Source organism: Mesoplodon mirus, assembly GCF_964341445.2.
Source record: "Mesoplodon mirus genome assembly, chromosome: 6".
In the NCBI taxonomy this organism is placed as follows: Eukaryota; Metazoa; Chordata; class Mammalia; order Artiodactyla; family Ziphiidae; genus Mesoplodon; species Mesoplodon mirus.
In genome coordinates, this window is record NC_138982.1 from 32,372,894 (window position 1) to 32,396,663 (window position 23,770).

The window sequence follows — 23,770 nt, forward strand, 5'->3', positions numbered from 1 at the left end:
GTCTGGACTACTGCAACGGCTTTCTAAGTAGTCTCTAGCCTCTCTCTCCTCTAATCCTTCTTATTTACCTTTACTCTATGCAGTTTTAAGAACATCTAGTTTCATCTGGTGATCCTCAATTTAAAAAAAACACCCCCAGGATACCCTTACACCCAATGATTTCATAATGTATAATGGTCACTCCTCAGCCTGGAGCTCAAGACGTTCTACAGTCTGACCCCAGCTCTTCTAAATTGTGTTACCATCATCTATTACTACCATTATCATAAAGGAATGTCAACCCTCTATATTAGTCAGGTTGCTGTACCTAACATTCTCTGAATATACCACTCAACCTCCACATTCTGATGATGCTGACTTTATAGGGGGTTAACATTTTGAGGATATTTACAGAATTATTCAAATCCTATACATTCTTTAAGATCCAAATGAAGTTTCTTCTCTTCTAGGTCTTTCTCTACCATTTTGGGACTTCTTTCTACTCTAAACTTCTATGAAACTCACTGTCTATTCCATCCATTTTGCTAGGGTCATATTCCATCCTAAAATTTAACCAAATTCTTTCATGTTTCTATGCCATGTGTATGTCTTTAATCAAATAAACAGTAAGCTCCTGGTAAAGGTCCCCCAAGGATTTTTCTAGTCTCATTTGGTCTTCAAAGTATTAACCCATAGTTAACTGAACCCATAAACATTAAAAATGTTTCTTTGCATGTTAGGATGCCCATCCTATATTAAGGGGAAAAGAGGACAATCTCCTTGGATATCATATAATAATCTTAAGAATTTACTTCTGCATATGAATAACAACTGAATATTTAGGAATACACAGATGACAATTTTCTCCCTTGCTTTATTATTCTGTATTTCTGAACTGTACTTCTGAACTTATGTGTTCAAAGGTTGTGAACTGTTACCTCCACATAAAACAAGGAATTAATTTATGAATACTGGAAGTAAGAAATTAAAAATATTATTGGACAATTCTGTGAAAATAGCTTAGAATTCATTTAATATTTAGACCTAAGAAATCTCTTTCTATAAAATCTAAACATGTCAAAGAGACTATATCTGGGCCCTTTAGAATCTGTAGCCGCAACACTTAAAAACCAGCAGGAAGAGGTTCTGGGACCAGCAGAACACTCTTTAATGCTAAAGGCTGCCCAAGCACTAAATACAATGACAACAGGGAGGTGACTTGTATGACGTATCAGTGATAGCAAACTATGCAGTTTTCTAAGAGTTAAAATGTGCTGTTTACATGGAAGAAAATGATACCAAGTAGTTAGGGAGTGCAGTTTAGAGAAGCACAGACCAACCTAGTTCATATTATTTATAGAATAGAGAATGTTCTCAGCTAAAGTGCTGAAAAAAAGAAAAAATTGGTCCAGAAAGGCAGAATTACAACCAGCGCAAGATTTATAAAATCCATCATGTTCAGGGACTTCCCTGGTGATCCAGTGGGTAAGACTTTGTGCTCCCAATGCAGGGGGCCCAGGCTTGATCCTTGGTCAGGGAACTAGGTCCCACATGCATGCCACAACTAAGAGTCTGCATGCCGCAACTAAAAAGAGTCCGCATGCTGCAACTAAAGGGTCTGCGTGCTGCAACTAAAAGATCCCGCATGCCACAATGAAGATCCCATGTGCCTTGACTAAGACCCGGCGCAGCCAAAATAAATAAATAAATAAATAAATATTGTTTTTAAAAATCCATCATGTTCAAATATAATGACAAAAAACAAACACTTCTTTATTTAAAAAAACAAATTTCCAAAACTAAAACTTCTTTGTTAGCATTTCTTTATCAGTCTTTTACTTTTTAATGGTCTTAAATGCATTTGTGACAAAAATAAAGTGCCAAAGTTTTAAGAAACCATATGCTAACTTAGGATGTTATCTATATTTTCTTGGACCAATCAATGACTTTTTAAAATAGAGATATTGGCACTTTTTCTCTTAAAATAAATGTTTATATGTCTCACCAATAACACCAGCCTGTAGCACAGAGCATCCCACATAAAAACACAATGCCATTAAAAACCAAACAGGAATCCTGAAAGAGAAAAGAAACTCTAGTTTTAATATAGTAAATTGTACCCAGAGACACCCTTCCCATTATCCTTTAGAATAACCAGAGTGTCCTTCCAACCTGCACCCTTAGCCCAGCAGAGTAAGAATAAACTCTTAATTGATAAATACTAAATTAAATATTATTTACAATACTTACAATATTTTCCTAGTTACACACAACTTTCTTCTCTTAGCAAATGTCAATTTCTTAAGATGATTTGTTTTTAAAAGTTCCAGTGTCAATATATTCCAATAATAAATTTACTATTCATACAATTTATTATTTCACACATAATATAAAACCTTAAAGAAATTTAAAATATATATTCAATGTAGCCAAGTTCTATTCTTAAAAACAACTTTTCTTCTGAGTTTACTTCTCCAGAAGACCAGTCCTCAAGGACTTCTGGAGTCTAGCAATGTTGGCATCCAGTGCTGCAAGGCCATTTCGGAAGTCTTGTTCATCACGAGAAGTGAACGTAGAAAAAGAAGAAGTGCTCCAGTCAGAGGTTAAATCAGAATTTAAAAAGCTACCATCAGAGACTGCACTACTTTTCACTTGAATGCTGCTGTTCTGACAAGTGGAGGGGCCATGATACGCAGCCAATTCCTCTGGCTCCTCAGCGGCAGGAGGGATCTTGCAAATGGTTTCCTTTATTTTCTTGAGGAGTTGCTTGTCCTCCATATCAGCTGTTCTGGAAAGGTTCTCAGGTGCAACTCCTCCCTCTTTGGAAGCGGAACAAACTCCAGGTGTACACAATTTATTTTCTTTTTCAGCAACAAGTCCACTGACCATCTGCGGTGGAGCAACACTGATCTGTGGCTGGGGGGATAATCTCTGAGATAGTGGTGATTTCTTTTTAGAAGTGCTTCTAGCAAACGGAATGTAAATTGTCTTATCCAAATTACACTCATCTTCTATTAAAGTTGTAATTTCACTCTCCTCATCAGAATCCTGTTTTGAAAGGGCAGAAATGATTCCAGGGGCTGATGCTTCCACCATGTTCCTAGCATTAGTATGTTGAGGGCCTTTAGAGGGCAGAACATTTTCATAGGGTCTATCTGGCACTGTGTTTTCCTCATTGTTAATTGTAGAAAGTGGCTCTGAACGTGTAATAATAGTGTGAACTGGTTCTAACTTATTTAGATAGCTCATTATGGAAGTGTGAGCAGGGATTGGGTCATGTTGAGGTTGTTTTTCATAAATGTTCAGAAGTGATTTCGTAAGATTATTCCCAGGCTTGCAGCGAGCAGTGTCCATACTAAGATCTGAGAGAAGCTTTGCCATACTGGTCTGTAAAGTTCTGTTAAGAAGAATTTAGTACACTAATTATTTCTTTGTACCCATTTCTTTCATTTATTTAAATATACCTCATCTTTAAAAGAAAGTATTTGAGGCAAGCACCTGGTTCTTAATACAGGAAAATGCAACTAAAAGCACAAAATCACAGAATATGCTCTGGAAAGAGTAAATTAAAATAAGATGATAAAAGATCTTGGTCTGCATCAAATCGATTATTATTATATCTAAAAATAGAGGCTCAGAAAAGTTTCTCTCTTAAGGTACAGAGATGCTTTATTTTTGAGCAACATTGCGAAATGGTAAATATATTACTCATTTGTTAGTGGATTCTGTTAGTAATTAAATTACTTTCCATTCAAAATATGTATGCAAAGGACGCTGGAATAATGCTGGGTAAAGAAAAAAGGATAGAGATAATTATCTAGTATAATTAGGTAGCAACAGCTAGGCTCCAGGAAAAGTGTGATGTAAGGAAAACCACACAGGGTTTGAAGTCAGACAGAAATGGAATCATATCTTCACACTATCGCTAGCTGTGATCTTGGGCAAGTCACTCAACCTTCCTGAATCTCAAGTTCTTCAATTGCAAAATGAAGGTAACTACTTCAGAATTAGAGTGAACATTAAATAAGATAAAATAATAAAACATAAGGGTAAAGTGCCTAGCACAGTTTCAGGCTAAGTGGGTTTTTATTTCATGGCAGCTTTTATTAGTAGTCCTATTAAAACCATTTTATACCAAGGCTTTAGTCTATTTGAATTGAATCATAATACACTCTTAAATACAGATAAGGAAAAGAAACACACCAATTTTAAAAAAAGAACATCAACAGGTAATTTTAAAAGACTACAATTAGCCAATAAGCATGTTTTAAAAGTTCAACTCTTATCAGAGAAATTCAGAATTTTTAAATGTGATATTTTTTGGCCTATCAAGCTAACATAGGAAAATAAGAATATCCATTGTTAGAGAAGCTTGGAGAAGCAGGTATTACCAGTGGGAGTGTACACTCTCTGAGCAGACCAGCAATATATCAGAAGCCTTAAAGATTTGTATATCCCACACCTTTTGACCCACCAAGTTGCACTTCTAGAACTTTATCCTACTGATATTCACTAAGAGGCTGTACCCAGAGATATATTTACAAAGATGTAATTTATAATAGAAAATAAATGGGGTTAATATCCTCAAATACTGTGGACTGATTTAGGTAAACTATGGTCTTACTGCATCACAGCCATCTATAGCCATGTTGTAAAGAATATTTATTGATAAGAAAATGTTCATTATACCAGGTTAAATTTAAAAGATCAGACCATAAGCAACACAATAACAATATTATTTTTGTAAAAACAGCTACACACATCCAAATAAAATACTAAAAGGAACCTTTATACAAAACCGTTAGCAGTGATTATATCTTTGGATATAGAATGAGTGATTCTTTTCCTACAAAAGGAAAAAAATAGTTTTTTTCCAACCTGACTTTCACTGTCATCTTAAATATGCTATGTTTTGAGTTCCGATTACCATTCAAATGGCAATGGCTCCAGCCACTTTTTCCTCATACCTCTTTCAAGAAGGTAATGAGCTACTATTAAAATTAAACAATATGCTATAGAAATGTATATTTAAAGAAATGCTGTAATGAACAATGACCCACTAGTTAATTCAACAAGACTGCACGCTGCGCTTTTTATTTATGTTTAGTACAGAAATCCTTATGTTGAAGTTCCTTGCCAGACTTAAAAATGTTATCTCTGCTGTGCACAAAATCTGCAATACAGAAAGGAAGGAAGGGACAATGTAATAAGAGTTTAATCTCTGGAAACTAATAGCAATCACTAAGCTTCTCATGTGTAAACAAAATGTGACTCACCATTGTCTTTGAAATTAAATCTCTGTAAGTAAAGTAAAAACATGCCAAAATTTAAAAGGAAGCAATACAAGCACCTAGATAGCTACAAAGTAGTTATATTTGTGTTTCTATTATATGAGACTCAGCGAAACACACTGATTTTTTTTTTTTTTGCATTCACTTTATTTTTTTATTTTTTTGCTTTATAACAAATTTAATCAGTTATACATATACATATGTTTCCATATCCCCTCCCTTTTGCGTCTCCCTCCCACCCTCCCTATCCCACCCCTCCAGGCGGTCACAAAGTACCGAGCTGATCTCCCTGTGCTATGCGGCTGCTTCCCACTAGCTATCTACCTCACGTTTGGTAGTGTATATATGTCCATGCCGCTCTTTCACTTTGTCACAGCTTACCCTTCCCCCTCCCCATATCCTCAAGTCCATTCTCTAGTAGGTCTGTGTCTTTATTCCTGTCTTACCCCTATGTTCTTCATGACATTTTTTTTTCTTAAATTCCATATATATGTGTTAGCATACAGTATTTGTCTTTCTCTTTCTGACTTACTTCACTCTGTATGACAGACTCTAGGTCTATCCACCTCATTACAAATAGCTCAATTTCATTTCTTTTTATGGCTGAGTAATATTCCATTGTATATATGTGCCACATCTTCTTTATCCATTCATCCGATGATGGACACTTAGGTTGTTTCCATCTCCGGGCTATTGTAAATAGGGCTGCTATGAACATTTTGGTACATGTCTCTTTTTGAATTATGGTTTTCTCAGGGTATATGCCCAGTAGTGGGATTGCTGGGTCATATGGTAGGTCTATTTTTAGTTTTTTAAGGAACCTCCATACCGTTCTCCATAGCGGCTGTACCAATTCACATTCCCACCAGCAGTGCAAGAGTGTTCCCTTTTTTCCACACCCTCTCCAGCATTTATTGTTTCTAGATTTTTTGATGATGGCCATTCTGACTGGTGTGAGATGATATCTCATTGTAGTTTTGATTTGCATTTCTCTAATGAGTAAAGATGTTGAGCATCCTTTCATGTGTTTGTTGGCAGTCTGTATATCTTCTGTGGAGAAATGTCTATTTAGGTCTTCTGCCCATTTTTGGATTGGGTTGTTTGTTTTTTTGTTATTGAGCTGCATGAGCTGCCTATAAATTTTGGAGATTAATCCTTTGTCAGTTGCTTCATTTGCAAATATTTTCTCCCATTCTGAGGGTTGTCTTTTGGTCTTGTTTATGGTTTCCTTTGCTGTGCAAAAGCTTTTAAGTTTCATTAGGTCCCATTTGTTTATTTTTGTCTTTATTTCCATTTCTCTAGGAGGTGGGTCAAAAAGGATCTTGCTGTGATTTATGTCATAGAGTGTTCTGCCTATGTTTTCCTCTAAGAGTTTGATAGTGTCTGGCCTTACATTTAGGTCTTTAATCCATTTTGAGCTTATTTTTGTGTATGGTGTTAGGGAATGATCTAATCTCATACTTTTACATGTCCCTATCCAGTTTTCCCAGCACCACTTATTGAAGAGACTGTCCTTTCTCCACTGTACATTCCTGCCTCCTTTATCAAAGATAAGGTGACCATATGTCCGTGGGTTTAACTCTGGGCTTTCTATCCTGTTCCATTGATCTATCTTTCTGTTTTTGTGCCAGTACCATACCGTCTTGATTACTGTAGCTTTGTAGTATAGTCTGAAGTCAGGGAGCCTGATTCCTCCAGCTCCATTTTTCGTTCTCAAGATTGCTTTGGCTATTCGGGGTCTTTTGTGTTTCCATACAAATTGTGAAATTTTTTGTTCTAGTTCTGTGAAAAATGCCAGTGGTAATTTGATAGGGATTGCATTGAACCTGTAGATTGCTTTGGGTAGTAGAGTCATTTTCACAATGTTGATTCTTCCAATCCAAGAACATGGTACATCTCTCCATCTATTTGTATCATCTTTAATTTCTTTCATCAGTGTCTTATAATTTTCTGCATACAGGTCTTTTGTCTCCTTAGGTAGGTTTATTCCTAGATATTTTATTCTTTTTGTTGCAATGGTAAATGGGAGTGTTTCCTTGATTTCACTTTCAGATTTTTCATCATCAGTATATAGGAATGCCAGAGATTTCTGTGCATTAATTTTGTATCCTGCAACTTTACCAAATTCATTGATTAACTCTAGTAGTTTTCTGGTAGCATCTTTAGGATTCTCTATGTATAGTATCATGTCATCTGCAAACAGTGACAGCTTTACTTCTTCTTTTCCAATTTGGATTCCTTTTATTTCCTTTTCTTCTCTGATTGCTGTGGCTAAAACTTCCAAAACTAGGTTGAATAAGAGTGGTGAGAGTGGGCAACCTTGTCTAGTTCCTGATCTTAGTGGGAATGGTTTCAGTTTTTCACCATTGAGGACGATGCTGGCTGTGGGTTTGTCATATATGGCCTTTATGATGTTGAGGAAAGTTCCCTCTATGCCTACTTTTTGCAGGGTTTTTATCATAAATGGGTGTTGAATTTTGTCGAAAGCTTTCTCTGCATCTATTGAGATGATCATATGGTTTTTCTCCTTCAGTTTGTTAATATGGTGTATCACGTTGATTGATTTGCGTATGTTGAAGAATCCTTGCATTCCTGGAATAAACCCCACTTGATCATGGTGTATGATCCTTTTAATGTGCTGTTGGATTCTGTTTGCTAGTATTTTGTTGAGGATTTTTGCATCTATGTTCATCAGTGATATTGGCCTGTAGTTTTCTTTCTTTGTGACATCCTTGCCTGGTTTTGGTATCAAGGTGATGGTGGCCTCGTAGAATGAGTTTGGGAGTGTTCCTCCCTCTGCTATATTTTGGAAGAGTTTCAGAAGGATAGGTGTTAGCTCTTCTCTAAATGCTTGATAGAATTCGCCTGTGAAGCCATCTGGTCCTGGGCTTTTGTTTGTTGGAAGATTTTTTATCACAGTTTCAATTTCAGTGCTTGTGATTGGTCTGTTCATATTTTCTATTTCTTCCTGATTCAGTCTTGGCAGGTTGTGCATTTCTAAGAATTTGTCCATTTCTTCCAGGTTGTCCATTTTATTGGCATAGAGTTGCTTATAGTAATCTCTCATGATCTTTTGTATTTCTGTAGTGTCAGTTGTTACTTCTCCTTTTTCATTTCTAATTCTATTGATTTGAGTCTTCTCCCTTTTTTTCTTGATGAGTCTGGCTAATGGTTTATCAATTTTGTTTATCTTCTCAAAGAACCAGCTTTTAGTTTTATTGATCTTTGCTATCGTTTCCTTCATTTCTTTTTCATTTATTTCTTTTTTTTTTTTTTTTTTTTTTTTTTTTTTTTTTTCGGTACGCGGGCCTCTCACTGTTGTGGCCTCTCCCGTTGCGGAGCACAGGCTCCGGACGCGCAGGCTCAGCGGCCATGGCTCACGGGCCCAGCCGCTCCGCGGCATATGGGATCCTCCCAGACCGGGGCACGAACCCGTATCCCCTGCATCGGCAGGCGGACTCTCAACCACTGCGCCACCAGGGAGGCCCTTCATTTATTTCTGATCTGATTTTTATGATTTCTTTCCTTCTGCTAACTTTGGGATGTTTTTGTTCTTCTTTCTCTAATTGCTTTAGGTGCAAGGTTAGGTTGTTTATTCGAGATGTTTCCTGTTTCTTAAGGTGGGATTGTATTGCTATAAACTTCCCTCTTAGAACTGCTTTTGCTGCATCCCATAGGTTTTGGGTCGTCGTGTCTCCATTGTCATTTGTTTCTAGGTATTTTTTAATTTCCTCTTTGATTTCTTCAGTGATCACTTCGTTATTAAGTAGTGTATTGTTTAGCCTCCATGTGTTTGTATTTTTTACAGCTCTTTTCCTGTAATTGATATCTAGTCTCATAGCATTGTGGTCGGAAAAGATACTTGATACAATTTCAATTTTCTTAAATTTACCAAGGCTTGATTTGTGACCCAAGATATGATCTATCCTGGAGAATGTTCCATGAGCACTTGAGAAAAATGTGTATTCTGTTGTTTTTGGATGGAATGTCCTATAAATATCAATTAAGTCCATCTTGTTTAATGTATCATTTAAAGCTTGTGTTTCCTTATTTATTTTCGTTTTGGATGATCTGTCCATTGGTGAAAGTGGGGTGTTAAAGTCCCCTACTATGAGTGTGTTACTGTCGATTTCTCCTTTTATGGCTGTTAGTATTTGCCTTATGTATTGAGGTGCTCCTATGTTGGGTGCATAAATATTTACAATTGTTATATCTTCTTCTTGGATCGATCCCTTGATCATTATGTAGTGTCCTTCTTTGTCTCTTCTAGTAGTCCTTATTTTAAAGTCTATTTTGTCTGATATGAGAATTGCTACTCCAGCTTTCTTTTGGTTTCCATTTGCATGGAATATCTTTTTCCATCCCCTTACTTTCAGTCTGTATGTGTCTCTAGGTCTGAAGTGGGTCTCTTGTAGACAGCATATAGATGGGTCTTGTTTTTGTATCCATTCAGCCACTCTGTGTCTTTTGGTGGGAGCATTTAGTCCATTTACATTTAAGGTAATTATCGATATGTATGTTCCTATTCCCATTTTCTTAATTGTTTTGGGTTCGTTATTGTAGGTCTTTTCCTTCTGTTGTGTTTCTTGCCTAGAGAAGTTCCTTTAGCATTTGTTGTAAAGCTGGTTTGGTGGTGCTGAACTCTCTCAGCTTTTGCTTGTCTGTAAACGTTTTAATTTCTCCATCAAATCTGAATGAGATCCTTGCTGGGTAGAGTAATCTTGGTTGCAGGTTTTTCTCCTTCATCACTTTAAGTATGTCCTGCCACTCCCTTCTGGCTTGTAGTGTTTCTGCTGAGAGATCAGCTGTTATCCTGATGGGGATTCCCTTGTGTGTTATTTGTTGTTTTTGCCTTGCTGCTTTTAATATGATTTCTTTGTGTTTAATTTTTGACAGTTTGATTAATATGTGTCTTGGCGTATTTCTCCTTGGATTTGTTCTGTATGGGACTCTCTGTGCCTGCTGGACTTGATTAACTATTTCCTTTCCCATATTAGGGAAGTTTTCAACTATAATCTCTTCAAATATTTTCTCAGTCCCTTTCTTTTTCTCTTCTTCTTCTGGAACCCCTATAATTCGAATGTTGGTGCGTTTAATGTTGTCCCAGAGGTCTCTGAGACTGTCCTCTGTTCTTTTCATTCTTTTTTCTTTATTTTGCTCTGCAGCAGTTATTTCCACTATTTTATCTTCCACCTCACTTATCCGTTCTTCTGCCTCAGTTATTCTGCTATTGATCCCATCTAGAGTATTTTTTATTTCATGTATTGTGTTTTTAATCGATGCTTGATTCATCTTTAGTTCTTCTAGGTCCTTGTTAACTGTTTCTTGCATTTTGTCTATTCTATTTCCAAGATTTTGGATCTGGGAAATAGAATCTTGGATCATCTTTACCATCATTATTCTGAATTCTTTTTCAGGTAGAGTGCCTATTACCTCTTCATTTGTTAGGTCTGGTGGGTTTTTATCTTGCTCCTTCTCCTGCTGTGTGTTTTTCTGTCTTCTCATTTTGCTTATGTTACTGTGTTTGGGGTCTCCTTTTTGCAGGCTGCAGGTTCGTCGTTCCTGTTGTTTTTGGTGTCTGTCCCCAGTGGCTAAGGTTGGTTTAGTGGGTTGTGTAGGCTTCCTGGTGGAGGGGACTAGTGCCTGTGTTCTGGTGGATGAGGCTGGATCTTGTCTTTCTGGTGGGCAGGTCCACGTCTGGTGGTGTATTTTGGGGTGTCTGTGGACTTTTTATGATTTTAGGCCACCTCTCTGCTAATGGGTGGCGTTGTGTTCCTGTCTTGATAGTTGTTTGGCTTAGGGTGTCCAGCACTGTAGCCTGCTGGTCGTTGAGTGAAGCTGGGTGCTGGTGTTGAGATGGAGATCTCTGGAAGATTTTCGCTGTTTGATATTATGTGGAGCTGGGAGGTCTCTTGTGGACCAGTGTCCTGAAGTTGGCTCTCCCACCTCAGAGGCACAGCACTGACTCCGGGCTCCTCAATTTGGGATGATGTGTTGTCTATTCATGTATTCCACAGATGCAGGGTACATCAAGTTGATTGTGGAGCTTTAATCCGCTGCTTCTGAGGCTGCTGGGAGAGGTTTCCCTTTCTCTTCTTTGTTCTCACAGCTCCTGGGTCTCAGCTTTGGATTTGGCCCCGCCTCTGCGTGTAGGTCGCCGGAGGGCGTCTGTTCTTCGCTCAGATAGGACAGGGTTAAAGGAGCAGCCTCTTCGGGGACTCTGGCTCACTCAGGCCGGGAGGGAGGGAGGGGCACGGAGTGCGGGGCGAGCCTGCAGCGGCAGAGGTCGGCGTGACGTTGCACCAGCCCGAGGCGCGCCGTGCGTTCTCCCAGGGAAGCCGCCCCTGGATCCCGGGACCCCGGCAGTGGCGGGCTGCACAGGCTCCCGGAAGGGCGGTGTGGGCAGTGACCTGCGCTCGCACACAGGCTTCTTGGCGGCGGCAGCAGCAGCCCCAGCGTCCCACGCCTGTCACTGGGCTCCGCGCTTTCAGTCGCGACTCGCGCCCGTCCGTGGAGCCCCTTTAAGCAGCGCTCTTAATCCCCTCTCCTCGCGCACCAGGAAACCAAGAGGGAAGAAAAAGTCTCTTGCCTCTTCGGCAGCTCCAGAGTTTTCCCGGACTCCCTCCCGGCTAGCTGTGGCACATTAGCCCCCTTCAGGCTGAGTTCTCGCCACCAGCCCCAGTCCTCTCCCTGCGCTCTGACCGAAGCCCGAGCCTCAGCTTCCAGTGCTGCGTGCCCCGGCGGGCGAGCAGACAAGCCTCTCGGGCTGGTGAGTGCCACTCGGCACCGATCCTCTGTGTGCGGATCTCTCCGCTTTGCCCTACCCAGGTATGTGGGGAGTTTCTTGCCTTTTGGGAGGTCTGGGGTCTTCTGCCAGCGTTCAGTAGGTGTTCTGTAGGAGTTGTTCCACGTGTAGCTGTATTTCTGGTGTATCCGTGGGGAGGAAGGTGATCTCCGCGTCTTACTCTTCCGCCATCTTACCCGGAAGTTCCACACTGATTTTTAATGCTTGGAAAACTGGCACGTTTTCATAATAAGAAATGTAAAGTTCTTTCTTGGCTATTTATAAAAATATACTAATTTAAATAACTATCAGCACTTGTAAGAGTGCTCTCAGAAGCTATTAGAAGAATACTTACTACTTATTTACTGAAAAATACATTAATTTTCCTCACATTTTAATGGTTTTATAACATGTATTCTAGTAAAATCTTTAAAAAGTGATAAAGATGTATTTCAAAACTATTGAAGGGAGCTTCCTTGGTGGCGCAGTGGTTGAGAGTCCGCCTGCCGATGCAGGGGACATGGGTTCGTGCCCCGGTCCGGGAAGATCCCACATGCTGCGGAGTGGCTGGGCCCGTGAGCCATGGCTGTAGAGCCTGTGTGTCCGGAGCCTGAGCTCCGCAACGGGAGAGGCCACAACAGTCAGAGGCCTGCGTACCGCAAAAAAAAACAACAACGACAACAAAAACTATTGAAGGTTGAAGAAGGAAATGGTTTAGGAAATCTGTTTAGAACTTGTATGTGAAACTTCTAGTTCCATTATCCCTCCCCAGTAGTCTGAGAAAGGCGTTACAAAATTTTGTGAAATCTCTGAGACTATTTAACACACACACAAAAATATGTACCTATCTGAGGTGTATGGCTATAGGGAAAAGACATGGGATAGATGAACATGAAGACTTATCTGTATTGTCAGATGTCATTGCTTTACTCTCTAATGTCAAAAGTAAAATTTAAATGGTCACAGTTAGCCCAGCTATAGTACTGGAGATGTTCCTAATTAATTGATTTACATAGGGTACCACCAAACATATCATAAATCACCAGTGTGGGTGAATTTTGACAACTGAGCTCCAAGAGCATTTTTTTGTTGTTTTGCTCTTTAATTTAAAAGGCAAAACAAAAATTGCCATCAGTGGGTATATATACTTAGCATTTTGAAGCTAGTACTGAATCTTCAGAAAATGCAGTGGTAGAACTATAAGACACTGTGCTAAGCCTGCCTACTATGTTTCTATAATCATTTAGAGTCTAGTTAGTCTGACTAACAGGTGAAATAGTAGTCATGAGGCAGGATTTATGCTCAGCATAAAAAGAAAAGATCCTTAACAACAATGGAAAAAAACTGACAGGAAAGTTCTTGAGAGTCTTAAGAAAAGGAGAACAAAATGTCTATATCTAACATTTTAGATACAGTCTTTTCTAAAAGCAGATAATATATAAGAATTAATGACCTTTCTCAGTTTCTAGGTTAGGGTAAATGTTAAGAAAAGGCTCCAGTTGGCAAACGAATCCATTTTAGTTCCTAATAAACACTGGAAAAGGCACACTGTGTGTTATTTGGGAAAAAGGCAGAAGAATCTCTTAATAATGAGTCATCTCTCAGAAAGAAGCTGTCCTTTGCAAAACAGGAAGCAAGGCTAAAGAGGGAATCTGAAGTCTTGGCTGAAGTCCAGCTCACATCCCAACTAGGTGTGAAAGTCAGGTATGTGCCTTCATTTCTTTGGGCTTCCATTTATGCTAATTTCTAGAATAACTGTACTATTACTTACTCTGAAAACCATTCTTACATTTTTGCATCAATTTTCTTCACAAATGTACCACACGTTTATCCTTAAAAAAAGATGTTATTTCCCTTCACACATCATCAAAGAACTAGAATAGCTTTTTGCTTAACGATGTGGATATTTAGCAACTAAAATGATTAAATATTTTTGTGTGTGTTTCACATTCATATATTTGGACCACAGAATACAATAAATGTTTGTTGAATAAATGAATAAGCAAATGAACCCATCCATTTATCCATCCATCTCCCTGGGGAAAAAATGCTAAGGTTTACGTAGACTAGATTAGGCACAGAGTCATCACCAGGAATAAACTGTTTTAGTTAAGACCATGCCATGTATGAAGGTGAAAGAAAACCTGGCTAGGAATTATGAGATGTGAGTTCTAGTCCCAGCTCCGTTATTAACTCTCTATTAATATTTAACTTACATGGCCCCAGTTTCCCCAGCCATAAAAATGCAGATATTTAAATCTTCCCTCCATAGATGAGGGCAAATGAAATAATAAAGAGAGGACTTTGAAAAAAATCCAAGGGCTTTATAAATAAAAGATAACATCAGCTTCTAATGTCACGCCCATAAAGGAGCTGGGTTTAGTAGTATGAAAAAGAAATTGAGGGAAGAAAACTCCCAGGAAGCTAGATCTTCTGCTTGGGGCCGACAACCATGCCCCTTAGAATGAGGAGATGCTGCCAGTGACACCTAAGCAACCACTCATGGAACTTGACCATGTTACCTTGCTGTCCTCTTTTTCTTTTCCAAACTGACTATATACCATATATACTTTAATACATATGTTAAAAAAATGTATTAAAAAAGTTATTTTTTAACTTAGAAGAAGTTTACTGATATATAATTTATAAACTATAAAATATGGCATTTTAAAGTGTACAACGTGGTGGGTTTTTTGTATATTCATAGAGTTGTACAACCATAACCTCCACCTAGTTTCAGAACCCTCATAAGAAACTCTGTGCCCATTAGCAGTCACTGCCCATTCTTCCCCTCTTCTCCCAGCCCTTGGCAACTACTAATCTACCTTTTGTTTCCATGGGTTTGCCTATTCTGGACATTTCTTAGAAATAAAATCATATAATATGTGGCTTATTGTGATTGGCTTCTTTTACCATAAATATTTTAAAATAACAGAATTTTTATCCCAAATTACTCCTCAGAAAAAAGAAGACGCTTTTCTTTGGAGACCATATAAAGACTTTCGTAAGAAGGGACACATTCTCCTAATTACTTCACTTTGAACAAGAGTGGTATAAACCAATTTTTAGAAACTCTGACTAGAACCTAATTAATTATACTACATGGATACAAGAAGTGTATTTTGTTTTTTTCACCGTTCAATAAAAGTTTGAGTGAAATTATTCTGTGAAAGATGAGTGAGAAAAAAACCCGATATTTCTGTATTAACAATAGCTTTTATAAAGTCACTTCAAATACGTTTATAAAACAAAATATTATATATATTATTATTTATATATATATTTCATCTATTTCCCTAAAAGTTTATAGTTCAAAATTTGGAAAAAAAGTTTGTAATTCAAAATGGGTCTTCTCATTTGAAGTATGAAGAAGATTGTTTTATATTCAGGATTGTTTTATGTTTAGAACTATGAATTTCCAGGATCATTCAAAGGCATGGTCAGATACGATGACATTCAGGCCTAAAATAACTGACTTCTCTAGGATTTTAAAAATTTGTTGAAAATCTAATTCTTGTGAACTATCTCAAGAGAAAACTGAACTTTATAAGTGCATATCATTTAAAAATTGAGTGAGGTGGTTTTATTTATGTAAGACATGTTAAGGAATAAAGGGATCTTAGAAGTTGCTGCCAACTCCCTCATTTTACTGATGAAATGAATGAGGCTCAAAGAAGCTAAATGACTTACCCAAGATCTTATGAATGAGGGCTTACTGTGCTAAGTGCTTTTCATGAATGATTTTAGTCCTCCTATCAACCCTAATCATGTCCCCACTTTACAGGTAAGGTTTAGAAAGGTTAACTGTCTTGCTCAGAGTCATACAGCTAATACATGGTAGAGCTAGGATTCCACTCAGGTTTCTCTGGCTTCAGAGAGCTCTTAACCATTTTGCCAAATAAGTCTTTAGCTCCTCATCAGAGGTCTTTTCACATGGTTTAAAAAAGCAGTTAGCCATGTTTGGAATTTATCTTAACTGGAACAGAAGAAAACATCATTAGAAATTAGCAAAAACATTGAGAAAAGGGTAGGGGTCAGAAAGCAGGTCCAAAATTATTTTGAAGTTTATAAATACATCTAAAAGGTATGTTATTCAAATGATGTCAATATTACCTGGTTAATTCTCTCAGTCGAGTCACCTCAGCATCACGCTGACGTAATGTTATTCCCAAAATCTGATTTTCCTTTTCTGCAGCTTCTAACTTAAACCGGGAGCTTTTCACATTGACTAAAGCTTCCTCCAATTCTAAAACAACAAAAAAGTTTTAGTTTCCCTATTACTTTTTAAAAAGTGACCATAACTGTAGTTCAAACACATACCAATTTTCATTCTTCTTGTCTCAATGTCAAATTGCTGTTTATTTTCAAGTAAAGTTTGATCTTTCTCTTTAAATATACCAGCAAATTTTTTGTTTTCATCTTTCTGACTTTCTATCACTTTTAAAAGCTCTTCATTTTTACTCTGTAGTAATTCTTGGCTCTTTATTGACTCCTGTAATTGATTTTGCAGTGACTTGTTCAATGATTGAAGAGAAAACACTGTAAGACAAAACAGATCAAATAATTATTACCCCAATTTAAAAACTACAAACCTGGAAAAGCTCTGCTTTTTTTAAAAGAAAAGGCTTGGAATTTATTGATTTTGCTTAACAATTATACGCTTGAGCAGTTCTATGTAAATACTAAAGGTATTTAAAAAAACCGATTGGCAGAAGTCATATCTTTCTTCTCCAATTGATATTTCAGGCATAATTTTTTTTACCTTTTTTTAACAAAAAAATAATATATATACAAAGCAAAAAAAAATTTACCTTTTTTAACAAAAAAGTAATATATATACAAAGTAAAAAAATTCAAACACCATGAAATACCAATGATACCAAATGATTCTCAATGAAAAGTCTCCCTTCCCACCCCACTTCCACTCTCCCCCAAGAAGCAAGCAATATTAACTTTGATATCCTTCTGGAAAATACTTTTGCATATAACATGTATTTAAGTATAAATGAATCACAATACACCCATAGTTTCTAACCTTCCCTTTCCCCCCTCCATAAGATTGTTATGCATCAGCACACAGATCTATCACATTCTTTCTAATGGCTATAAAATGGAACCTTTCATTTAACAGTTGCAGCCTTGAGTGAAGTGGAATCTGGGCATACAGTAGTGAACAACAGAGACATGGTTCCTGCTCTCATGGAGCTGATAGCAAACAAGTAATTACGAATAGTAATACATGCTCTCAAGGCAACAAGAAGGGAAATGGTAGAGAATAAAAAGAGATAGGCTGCTTAGAATGGCAACCACTGATCTCCTCACTTTCCATCTTGGCCTCCTCTCTCCCACCCATCCCCATGGTTTATTCATAATGGAACCAGAGTGATCTTTTCCAAAATTACTCTGAAGTTGAATGCGTTTATGAAGTGCATGTTCTGTTGGGTGCTCATATTTTTAAAATTTCTTTGTAAGAGATATTTTTATATATTAGGAAAATCAAGCCTTTGTCATCTCATACAAAAAAAATTCCCCCATTTTGTTGATGCTTTTTGAATGTATTTATAATTTTGTTGTACGTAAAATGAAAAAGATTTCTGGGACATGCTTTATCAATCTTTCCTTTGTAGCATGTGAGTTTTTGTTGGGCTTAGGAAAAGTTCCTAAGAATACAAAAAAAGTTCTTATCTTCTCCCCTAGTACTATTAGTTCTTTTTTCTTTTCTTTTCTTTTACTTTAAGCTCTATGATCCATAAGGACAACTTGGCAATATCTGTCAAAACTGCAACAGTACATACCCTTTGACTCAGAAATTCTACGGCTATAATCTACAAAAACAGTCACACATGTGCACAAAGACATATGTACAAGGATTTTCGTTGCAGGATTATTTGTTCTGGGAAAATGGGGAAAGTGCCTAGATATCTATCGGCAGAGGACTTTAAATACATTATGACAGAACTACATAAACAGAATACCTACACAGTTCTTAAACAGAAAGAAACATATTTATGTATTTTGATAGAGAAAAATGTCCACTACATATTAAGTGAATAAATACAAGCTGCAGGAGTATATACAGTGTAATCTCATTTTCACAAAAGAAGTACATATGTAGTTCTATTAGTGCCCATCTGTTAGTAGATACGCAGTATTTATGAAATAAATCAATTATATATGAACAGGAGATATGTGAAAGGAAATACAGTCTTTTTTTAAAAAAAATAGAGGTATTGGGACTCGCCTGGTGGAGCACTGGGTAAGAATCCGCCTGCCAATGCAGGGGACACGGGTTCAAGCCCTGGTCTGGGAAGGTCCCACATGCCGTGGAGCAACTAAGCCTGCGAGCCACAACTACTGAGCCCTCATGCCACAACTACTGAAGCTTGCATTCCTAGAGCCCGTGCTCTGAAACAAGAGAAGCCACCACAATGAGAAGCCTGCGCACCACAACGAAGAGTAGCCTCTGCTTGCCATAACTAGAGAAAGCCTGTGAGCAGCAACGAAGACCCAATGCAGCCAAATATAAATTAATTAATTAATTTGAAAAAATAGGGGTATTATCGGGAAGTCACAGCACGAATCTTTTATTTTTGTGTTTCTGCACTATTTTAAATTTTGATGAGTATTATTCTTACTTTTTTAATGTTGATTCTTAACAGAAAGTCCACTTAATACAAAGTAATTAAGAAAGTTCAGGGCTTCCCTGGTGGCGCAGTGGTTGAGAGTCCGCCTGCCGATGCAGGGGACACAGGTTCGTGCCCTGGTCTGGGAAGATCCCACTTGCCGCAGAGCGGCTAGGCCCGTGAGCCATGGCCGCTGAGCCTGCGCGTCCGGAGCCTGTGCTCCGCAACGGGAGAGGCCACAACAGTGAGAGGCCCGTGTACCGCAAAAAAAAAAAAAAGAAAGTTCAATTCTTTATCAACATCTCCAGAGCCACAGAGAATTTACCATCAGTTCTTAAGTTCTTTTACCTACATTCAAGGTTGCATTCCAGAGAACCAGATGACTTTTGAGTTTCTTCTCGTTCTCTAAGTTGCTGGTTCAAAATTCTCAATTGCCTAAATGAAATAATGAAGAAACATGAATGCAAGAATCCCAAGCTCATTTAACAGTATACATTTGACAGCCTATTAAAATAGACAACACAAATAGTTGCTAGAACAGCAGAACTCCATCTTATCCCCCAAACATAAGACAAAAACCAAATAAACAAAGCAACAAAACCACACTACTGCTATTATTAGAAGGCCTGAGATAATTTTTAAAAGATTGTCTGGGATAGCATAAAACCACCCCTCACTAGAAAAAGGTTAATTTATTTTTCCCCTTCCCTTTTTTGTTCTCTTTTCAGTGATTTCGTTGTTTGTTTCTATTTCTTTCATTTCTATCTCCTCTTGCTATTTTCTTCTTCTGTCGTCCGTCCCAGGAAGTATTTTCATTACGGTAGTAATTATCTACATTTTTTTTTTCAGGAAGAAGGGCAATAAAATGTGACAAACGATAAGAATGGGCAATTCACACAAGAAATAGAAATGGCCAATAAGCATGTGAAAAATGCTCAGCCTCACTAATATGAAGAAATGCAAATTTAAAACAAGAGATATTTTATGGCCACAGGATTGACAAAAATGAAAGGAAATAACACTTTTTGTTGGTGATGGTATAGGGAAAGGGATTATCTCAATTGGTGGGAGTCTACTGGTGTAACCATTTTGGATGTCAATTTGGCATTATCCAACAAATGTAAAATGTTCACAATCTGTGACAAAATAATTCCAGCTCTAAGTTATCTAGCCTCAGAAGTAGTTCTATATGTGCAAAATCATCTATAATCTTGTAGATATATATAAGGATGTTCTACACCAGTAGAAGTTGGAAACAAAATACTACATAAATTATGATATATCCATACTACGAAATGCTAATACACAGGTATTTTAAAAAAGAGACTGGCTTCCCTGGTGGCGCAGTGGTTAAGAATCCACCTGCCAATGTAGGGGACATGGGTTTGAGCCCTGGTCCGGGAAGATCCCACATGCTGCGGAGCAACTAAGCCCGTGCACCACAACTACTGAGCCTGTGCTCTAGAGCCTGCAAGCCACAACTACTGAGCCCACATGCCACAACTACGGAAGCCCGCACACCTAGAGCCTGTACTCCTCAACAAGAGAAGCCACGGCAATGAGAAGCCTGCATACCGCAACGAAGAGTAGCCCCCGCTTGCCGCAACTAGAGAAAGCCTACACACAGCAACAAAGACCCAACGCAGCCAAAAATAAAAATAAATAAATTTATTAAAAATAAATAAATAAAGAGACTGTCATGGAAAGATTTCCAAGAGACATTATATAGTGAAAAAGACAAGCTACAGAACAATAGTATAATAAGATCTCATTTTTGTTTTAATAAAATTCAACTTTTCTAAAAGGTTTCTCCTTTACAACAAAGAGGGCAGATTTAGAAAAGGCAGCATAGACTGGTAACCCATAACTCCAACTGGAATGCTGCTTCTGATATTTTCCAGAAAAACAGCAGGTCCTTGTACACACCAAGTGTGTGACAGAAGCTTTGCTTGACAATTCTGTATGTCCCTGGTCAGATTCTTCTCTCTTCTCTTTTACAAGTTCATGGGCCTGAGCTGAGAAGCATAATAAAACTACTCCCATATTTAGGAAAACATTCCCTCCAACCTAACTGTACCACTAGCTACTCTCTTCCCTCTCATTCCCAGTTTTTGGGGCCAGACCTTTAAAAAAATGATTGTTCTATAAAAATGATACATGATAATAAATAAAAGTCTTTTAAAAATGGATGTTACACATGCTATTTAAAAGTATTATGTATTATATTTAAGTTTACTTTCCATAATGGAAAAGAATATGAAAAAGAGTGTATATACATAACTGAATCACTTTGCTGTGCAGCAGAAACTGACAAAACATTGTAAATCAACTATACCTCAGTAAAATAAAATTTTAAAAATTATTCCTAAACAGGCTAAAATAAAGGAAATAGGATATGAAAAACACTGATTTGGGAATTTTTACTGTCAAGATTACTAACAGTCTATTCTGAGCCCATAATTCCAGTTGTTTTAGTTCTATGTATAGATTCAATGTTCATCTCTAATCTACTCCTTTACCTGAACTTACCTCTTGGTTGACTAGACTCTGCCATTCAAGAATCTTTGTTTCTAAAGGAGGCCAAGGGTGCTATATTTCCTAAGTTTTCCCACACTTTAGAATATGACTATTACCTTTACACTAAAAGGATCACTGGACCACATATTTTCTTTTCCCTTAGAACTTTGTAAATGATGTTCTATAATCTTCTGACAATTAATATTGCTGTGAAAAGGTTGAGGCCAATTTGATATTTTTCTCCTTATGAGTTGCTTTGTCTTTTGAGTGTCTGTAAAAGCTAAATTTTTTTGTCCTCAAGGTGTAGTAACTTCACCAGCATGTCTTGGTATTGATCGTTTCGCATAGTTTTCCTGAGAACTTCTATAACCTATTGATCTGCTGACACAGATCTTTAGTAAGTTTCCCTTTATTTATCTATCTTTTAATATTGTCTTTAATCTATTCGTTCTCTTCTCTTTTGCAGGAACACTATGCCAATTTTGCATCTCTTTTGTTTCTCTTCCATGTATATCATGTTCTTAATAATAATTTTTAGATCAATCTTTTTCTATTTTTTTTTGTATGATTTCTTGAAGTGTATCCACCACACATTCAGTCATTTAACAAGTACTTATTAGAGTGACTGCTAGGCACAATTCTCGGCACTAGAAATACAGCAGCAAACAAAAAAGACAAAAATTCAGCCTTCTCAAATTCATTGAGACAAAAAAGAGCATAGAGGTTATCAGGGGCTGGGGGGAAGGGAGAAGGGGAGTTACTTTTAGTGGGCACAGGATTTATGCTGGGGATGAAAAAGTTTTAGGTACAAACAGTGGTCATGGGTACACAGTATTGTGAATGCATTTAATGCAACATACATTTACAAGTAGTGAAAAAATAAATATTATGTCATATATTTTACCACAATAAAAATAAATTAATAAAAAATATTTAAGGGGTTTGTAAAGAGAAATAAGATAAGGCTTACAGGAGACAGTGAACTATGAATTTAGTAGCAACTGAAAGAGAAATATTTGGGGGGGAAGCAAAACACAAAAACCAACAAAACAACAACAAAATTCAGCCTTCATATTGCTTAGCTTCTTTTTTTTTTCTTTATTTTTTTGGCTGCATTAGGTCTTAGTTGCAGCACATGGGGTCTTCACTGAGGCATGCAGATCTTTCGTTGCGGTATGTGGGGTCTTTGTTGTGGCGTGTGGGCTTCTCTCTAGTTGTGGCACGCAGGTTTTCTCTCTAGTTGGGGCGTGGAGGTTTTCTCTCTAGTTGTGGTGTGCAGGTTCCAGGGAGTGTGGACTCTGTAGATTGCGGCATGCGGGCTCTCTTGTTGAGATGTGCGAGCTCAGTAGCTGTGGCACAGGGGCTTAGCTGCCCCGCAGTGTGTGGGATCTTAGTTCCCCTACTGGATCGAACCCGCGTCCCCTGCACTGGAAGGCGGATTCGTTACCACTGAGCCACCAGGAAAGTCCCCTGTTTAGGTTCTAATGGAATGCAATATCCCTGACTTGATGTTTGTTTGGTGTTAACTTATTTGTTTCTAACAGGGCTTTCATTTCTGTAATTTTTAGCTTTTTTATTTTTCCAAGGTCATCTAATCCACTTTTCTTCTTCTCTGTCTTTTCTTCTTTAAGCACTCTCTCTTTTCAATCTCTGTCTTCCTGCTTCTAAGAGAGACTCTATTATATTTAATTTCCTTGAAACTATAGAATACTGTTTCAAGTTTTCCTGGGTTTTCCTTGGGTGATCTGTCTTGTCATGTTTATTCTTGACCTACCTTTGTCCCTTTTGTCAATTTGTTTATTTTGAATGTTATACAAACGTCTCTCCCCTTCCATAAGTTCTTTCTTCCCATAGCTTTTGTGGTATCACTCTCTCCCAGTTTTCCTGATCCTTCTCTACTTGTTCCTTCTTGGGTTTCTTTCACAGGCTCCTCTTCCTGTGTTCTTTCCTTAAAGAGCTGTTGTTCCCCAGCAATTGCCCTTTGGCTTTGTTCACACTCTATACCTTCCTGGGGAATTTACCACTTACACGCTGATAACAAATCACTTGCTTTTAATTATTATTGTCTCCAGTGTCTACACAGTGCCAGACCTGTAGTAAATGCTCAATAAAAATGTGGTCAGTGAATAACTCCCAAGTCTGTTTCTATCCTGGATCATACCACACATGTCTCCAGATGGTCTAAATGATACATCCAGCATATCTAATTCTTAATTCACTGGCTCTCCCATTACATTTTCTAACTCAAAAATAAAGTGACAGATTGGTTCAAGACGGCGGAGTAGAACGATGTGCTCTCACTCCCTCTTGCGAGAGCGCTGGATTCACAAATAACTGCTGAACAATCATCGACAGGAAGACACTGGAACTCACCAAAAAAGATACCCCACATCCAAAGACAAAGGAGAAGCCACAATAACACGGTAGGAGGGGTGCAATCACAATAAAATCAAATCCCATAACTGCTGGGTGGGTGACTTACAAACTGGAGAACACTTATACCACAGAAGTCCACCCACTGGAGTGAAGGTTCTGAGCCCCATGTCAGGATTCCCAACATCGGGATCCAGCAATGG

General features: G+C 37.8%; 1 protein-coding gene across 4 annotated transcripts in view; it reads right to left on the reverse strand.

The window, feature by feature from the left end:
- Window positions 1-1,698: 1,698 nt before the first annotated feature.
- CCDC14 (coiled-coil domain containing 14) overlaps window positions 1,699-23,770 on the reverse strand; it is a 52,508-nt gene continuing 30,436 nt past the window's right edge. For all 4 annotated transcript variants that reach the window (XM_082624533.1, XM_082624531.1, XM_082624532.1 and 1 more), the window contains 4 exons: window positions 19,030-19,112; window positions 16,375-16,593; window positions 16,168-16,300; window positions 1,699-3,376 (listed from right to left, as the gene is read on the reverse strand). In XM_082624533.1, the coding sequence (XP_082480659.1) occupies window positions 2,446-3,376; window positions 16,168-16,300; window positions 16,375-16,593; window positions 19,030-19,112 (1,366 nt within the window). In that variant the 3' untranslated portion in view covers window positions 1,699-2,445. The remainder of the gene's footprint in view (window positions 3,377-16,167; window positions 16,301-16,374; window positions 16,594-19,029; window positions 19,113-23,770) is intronic.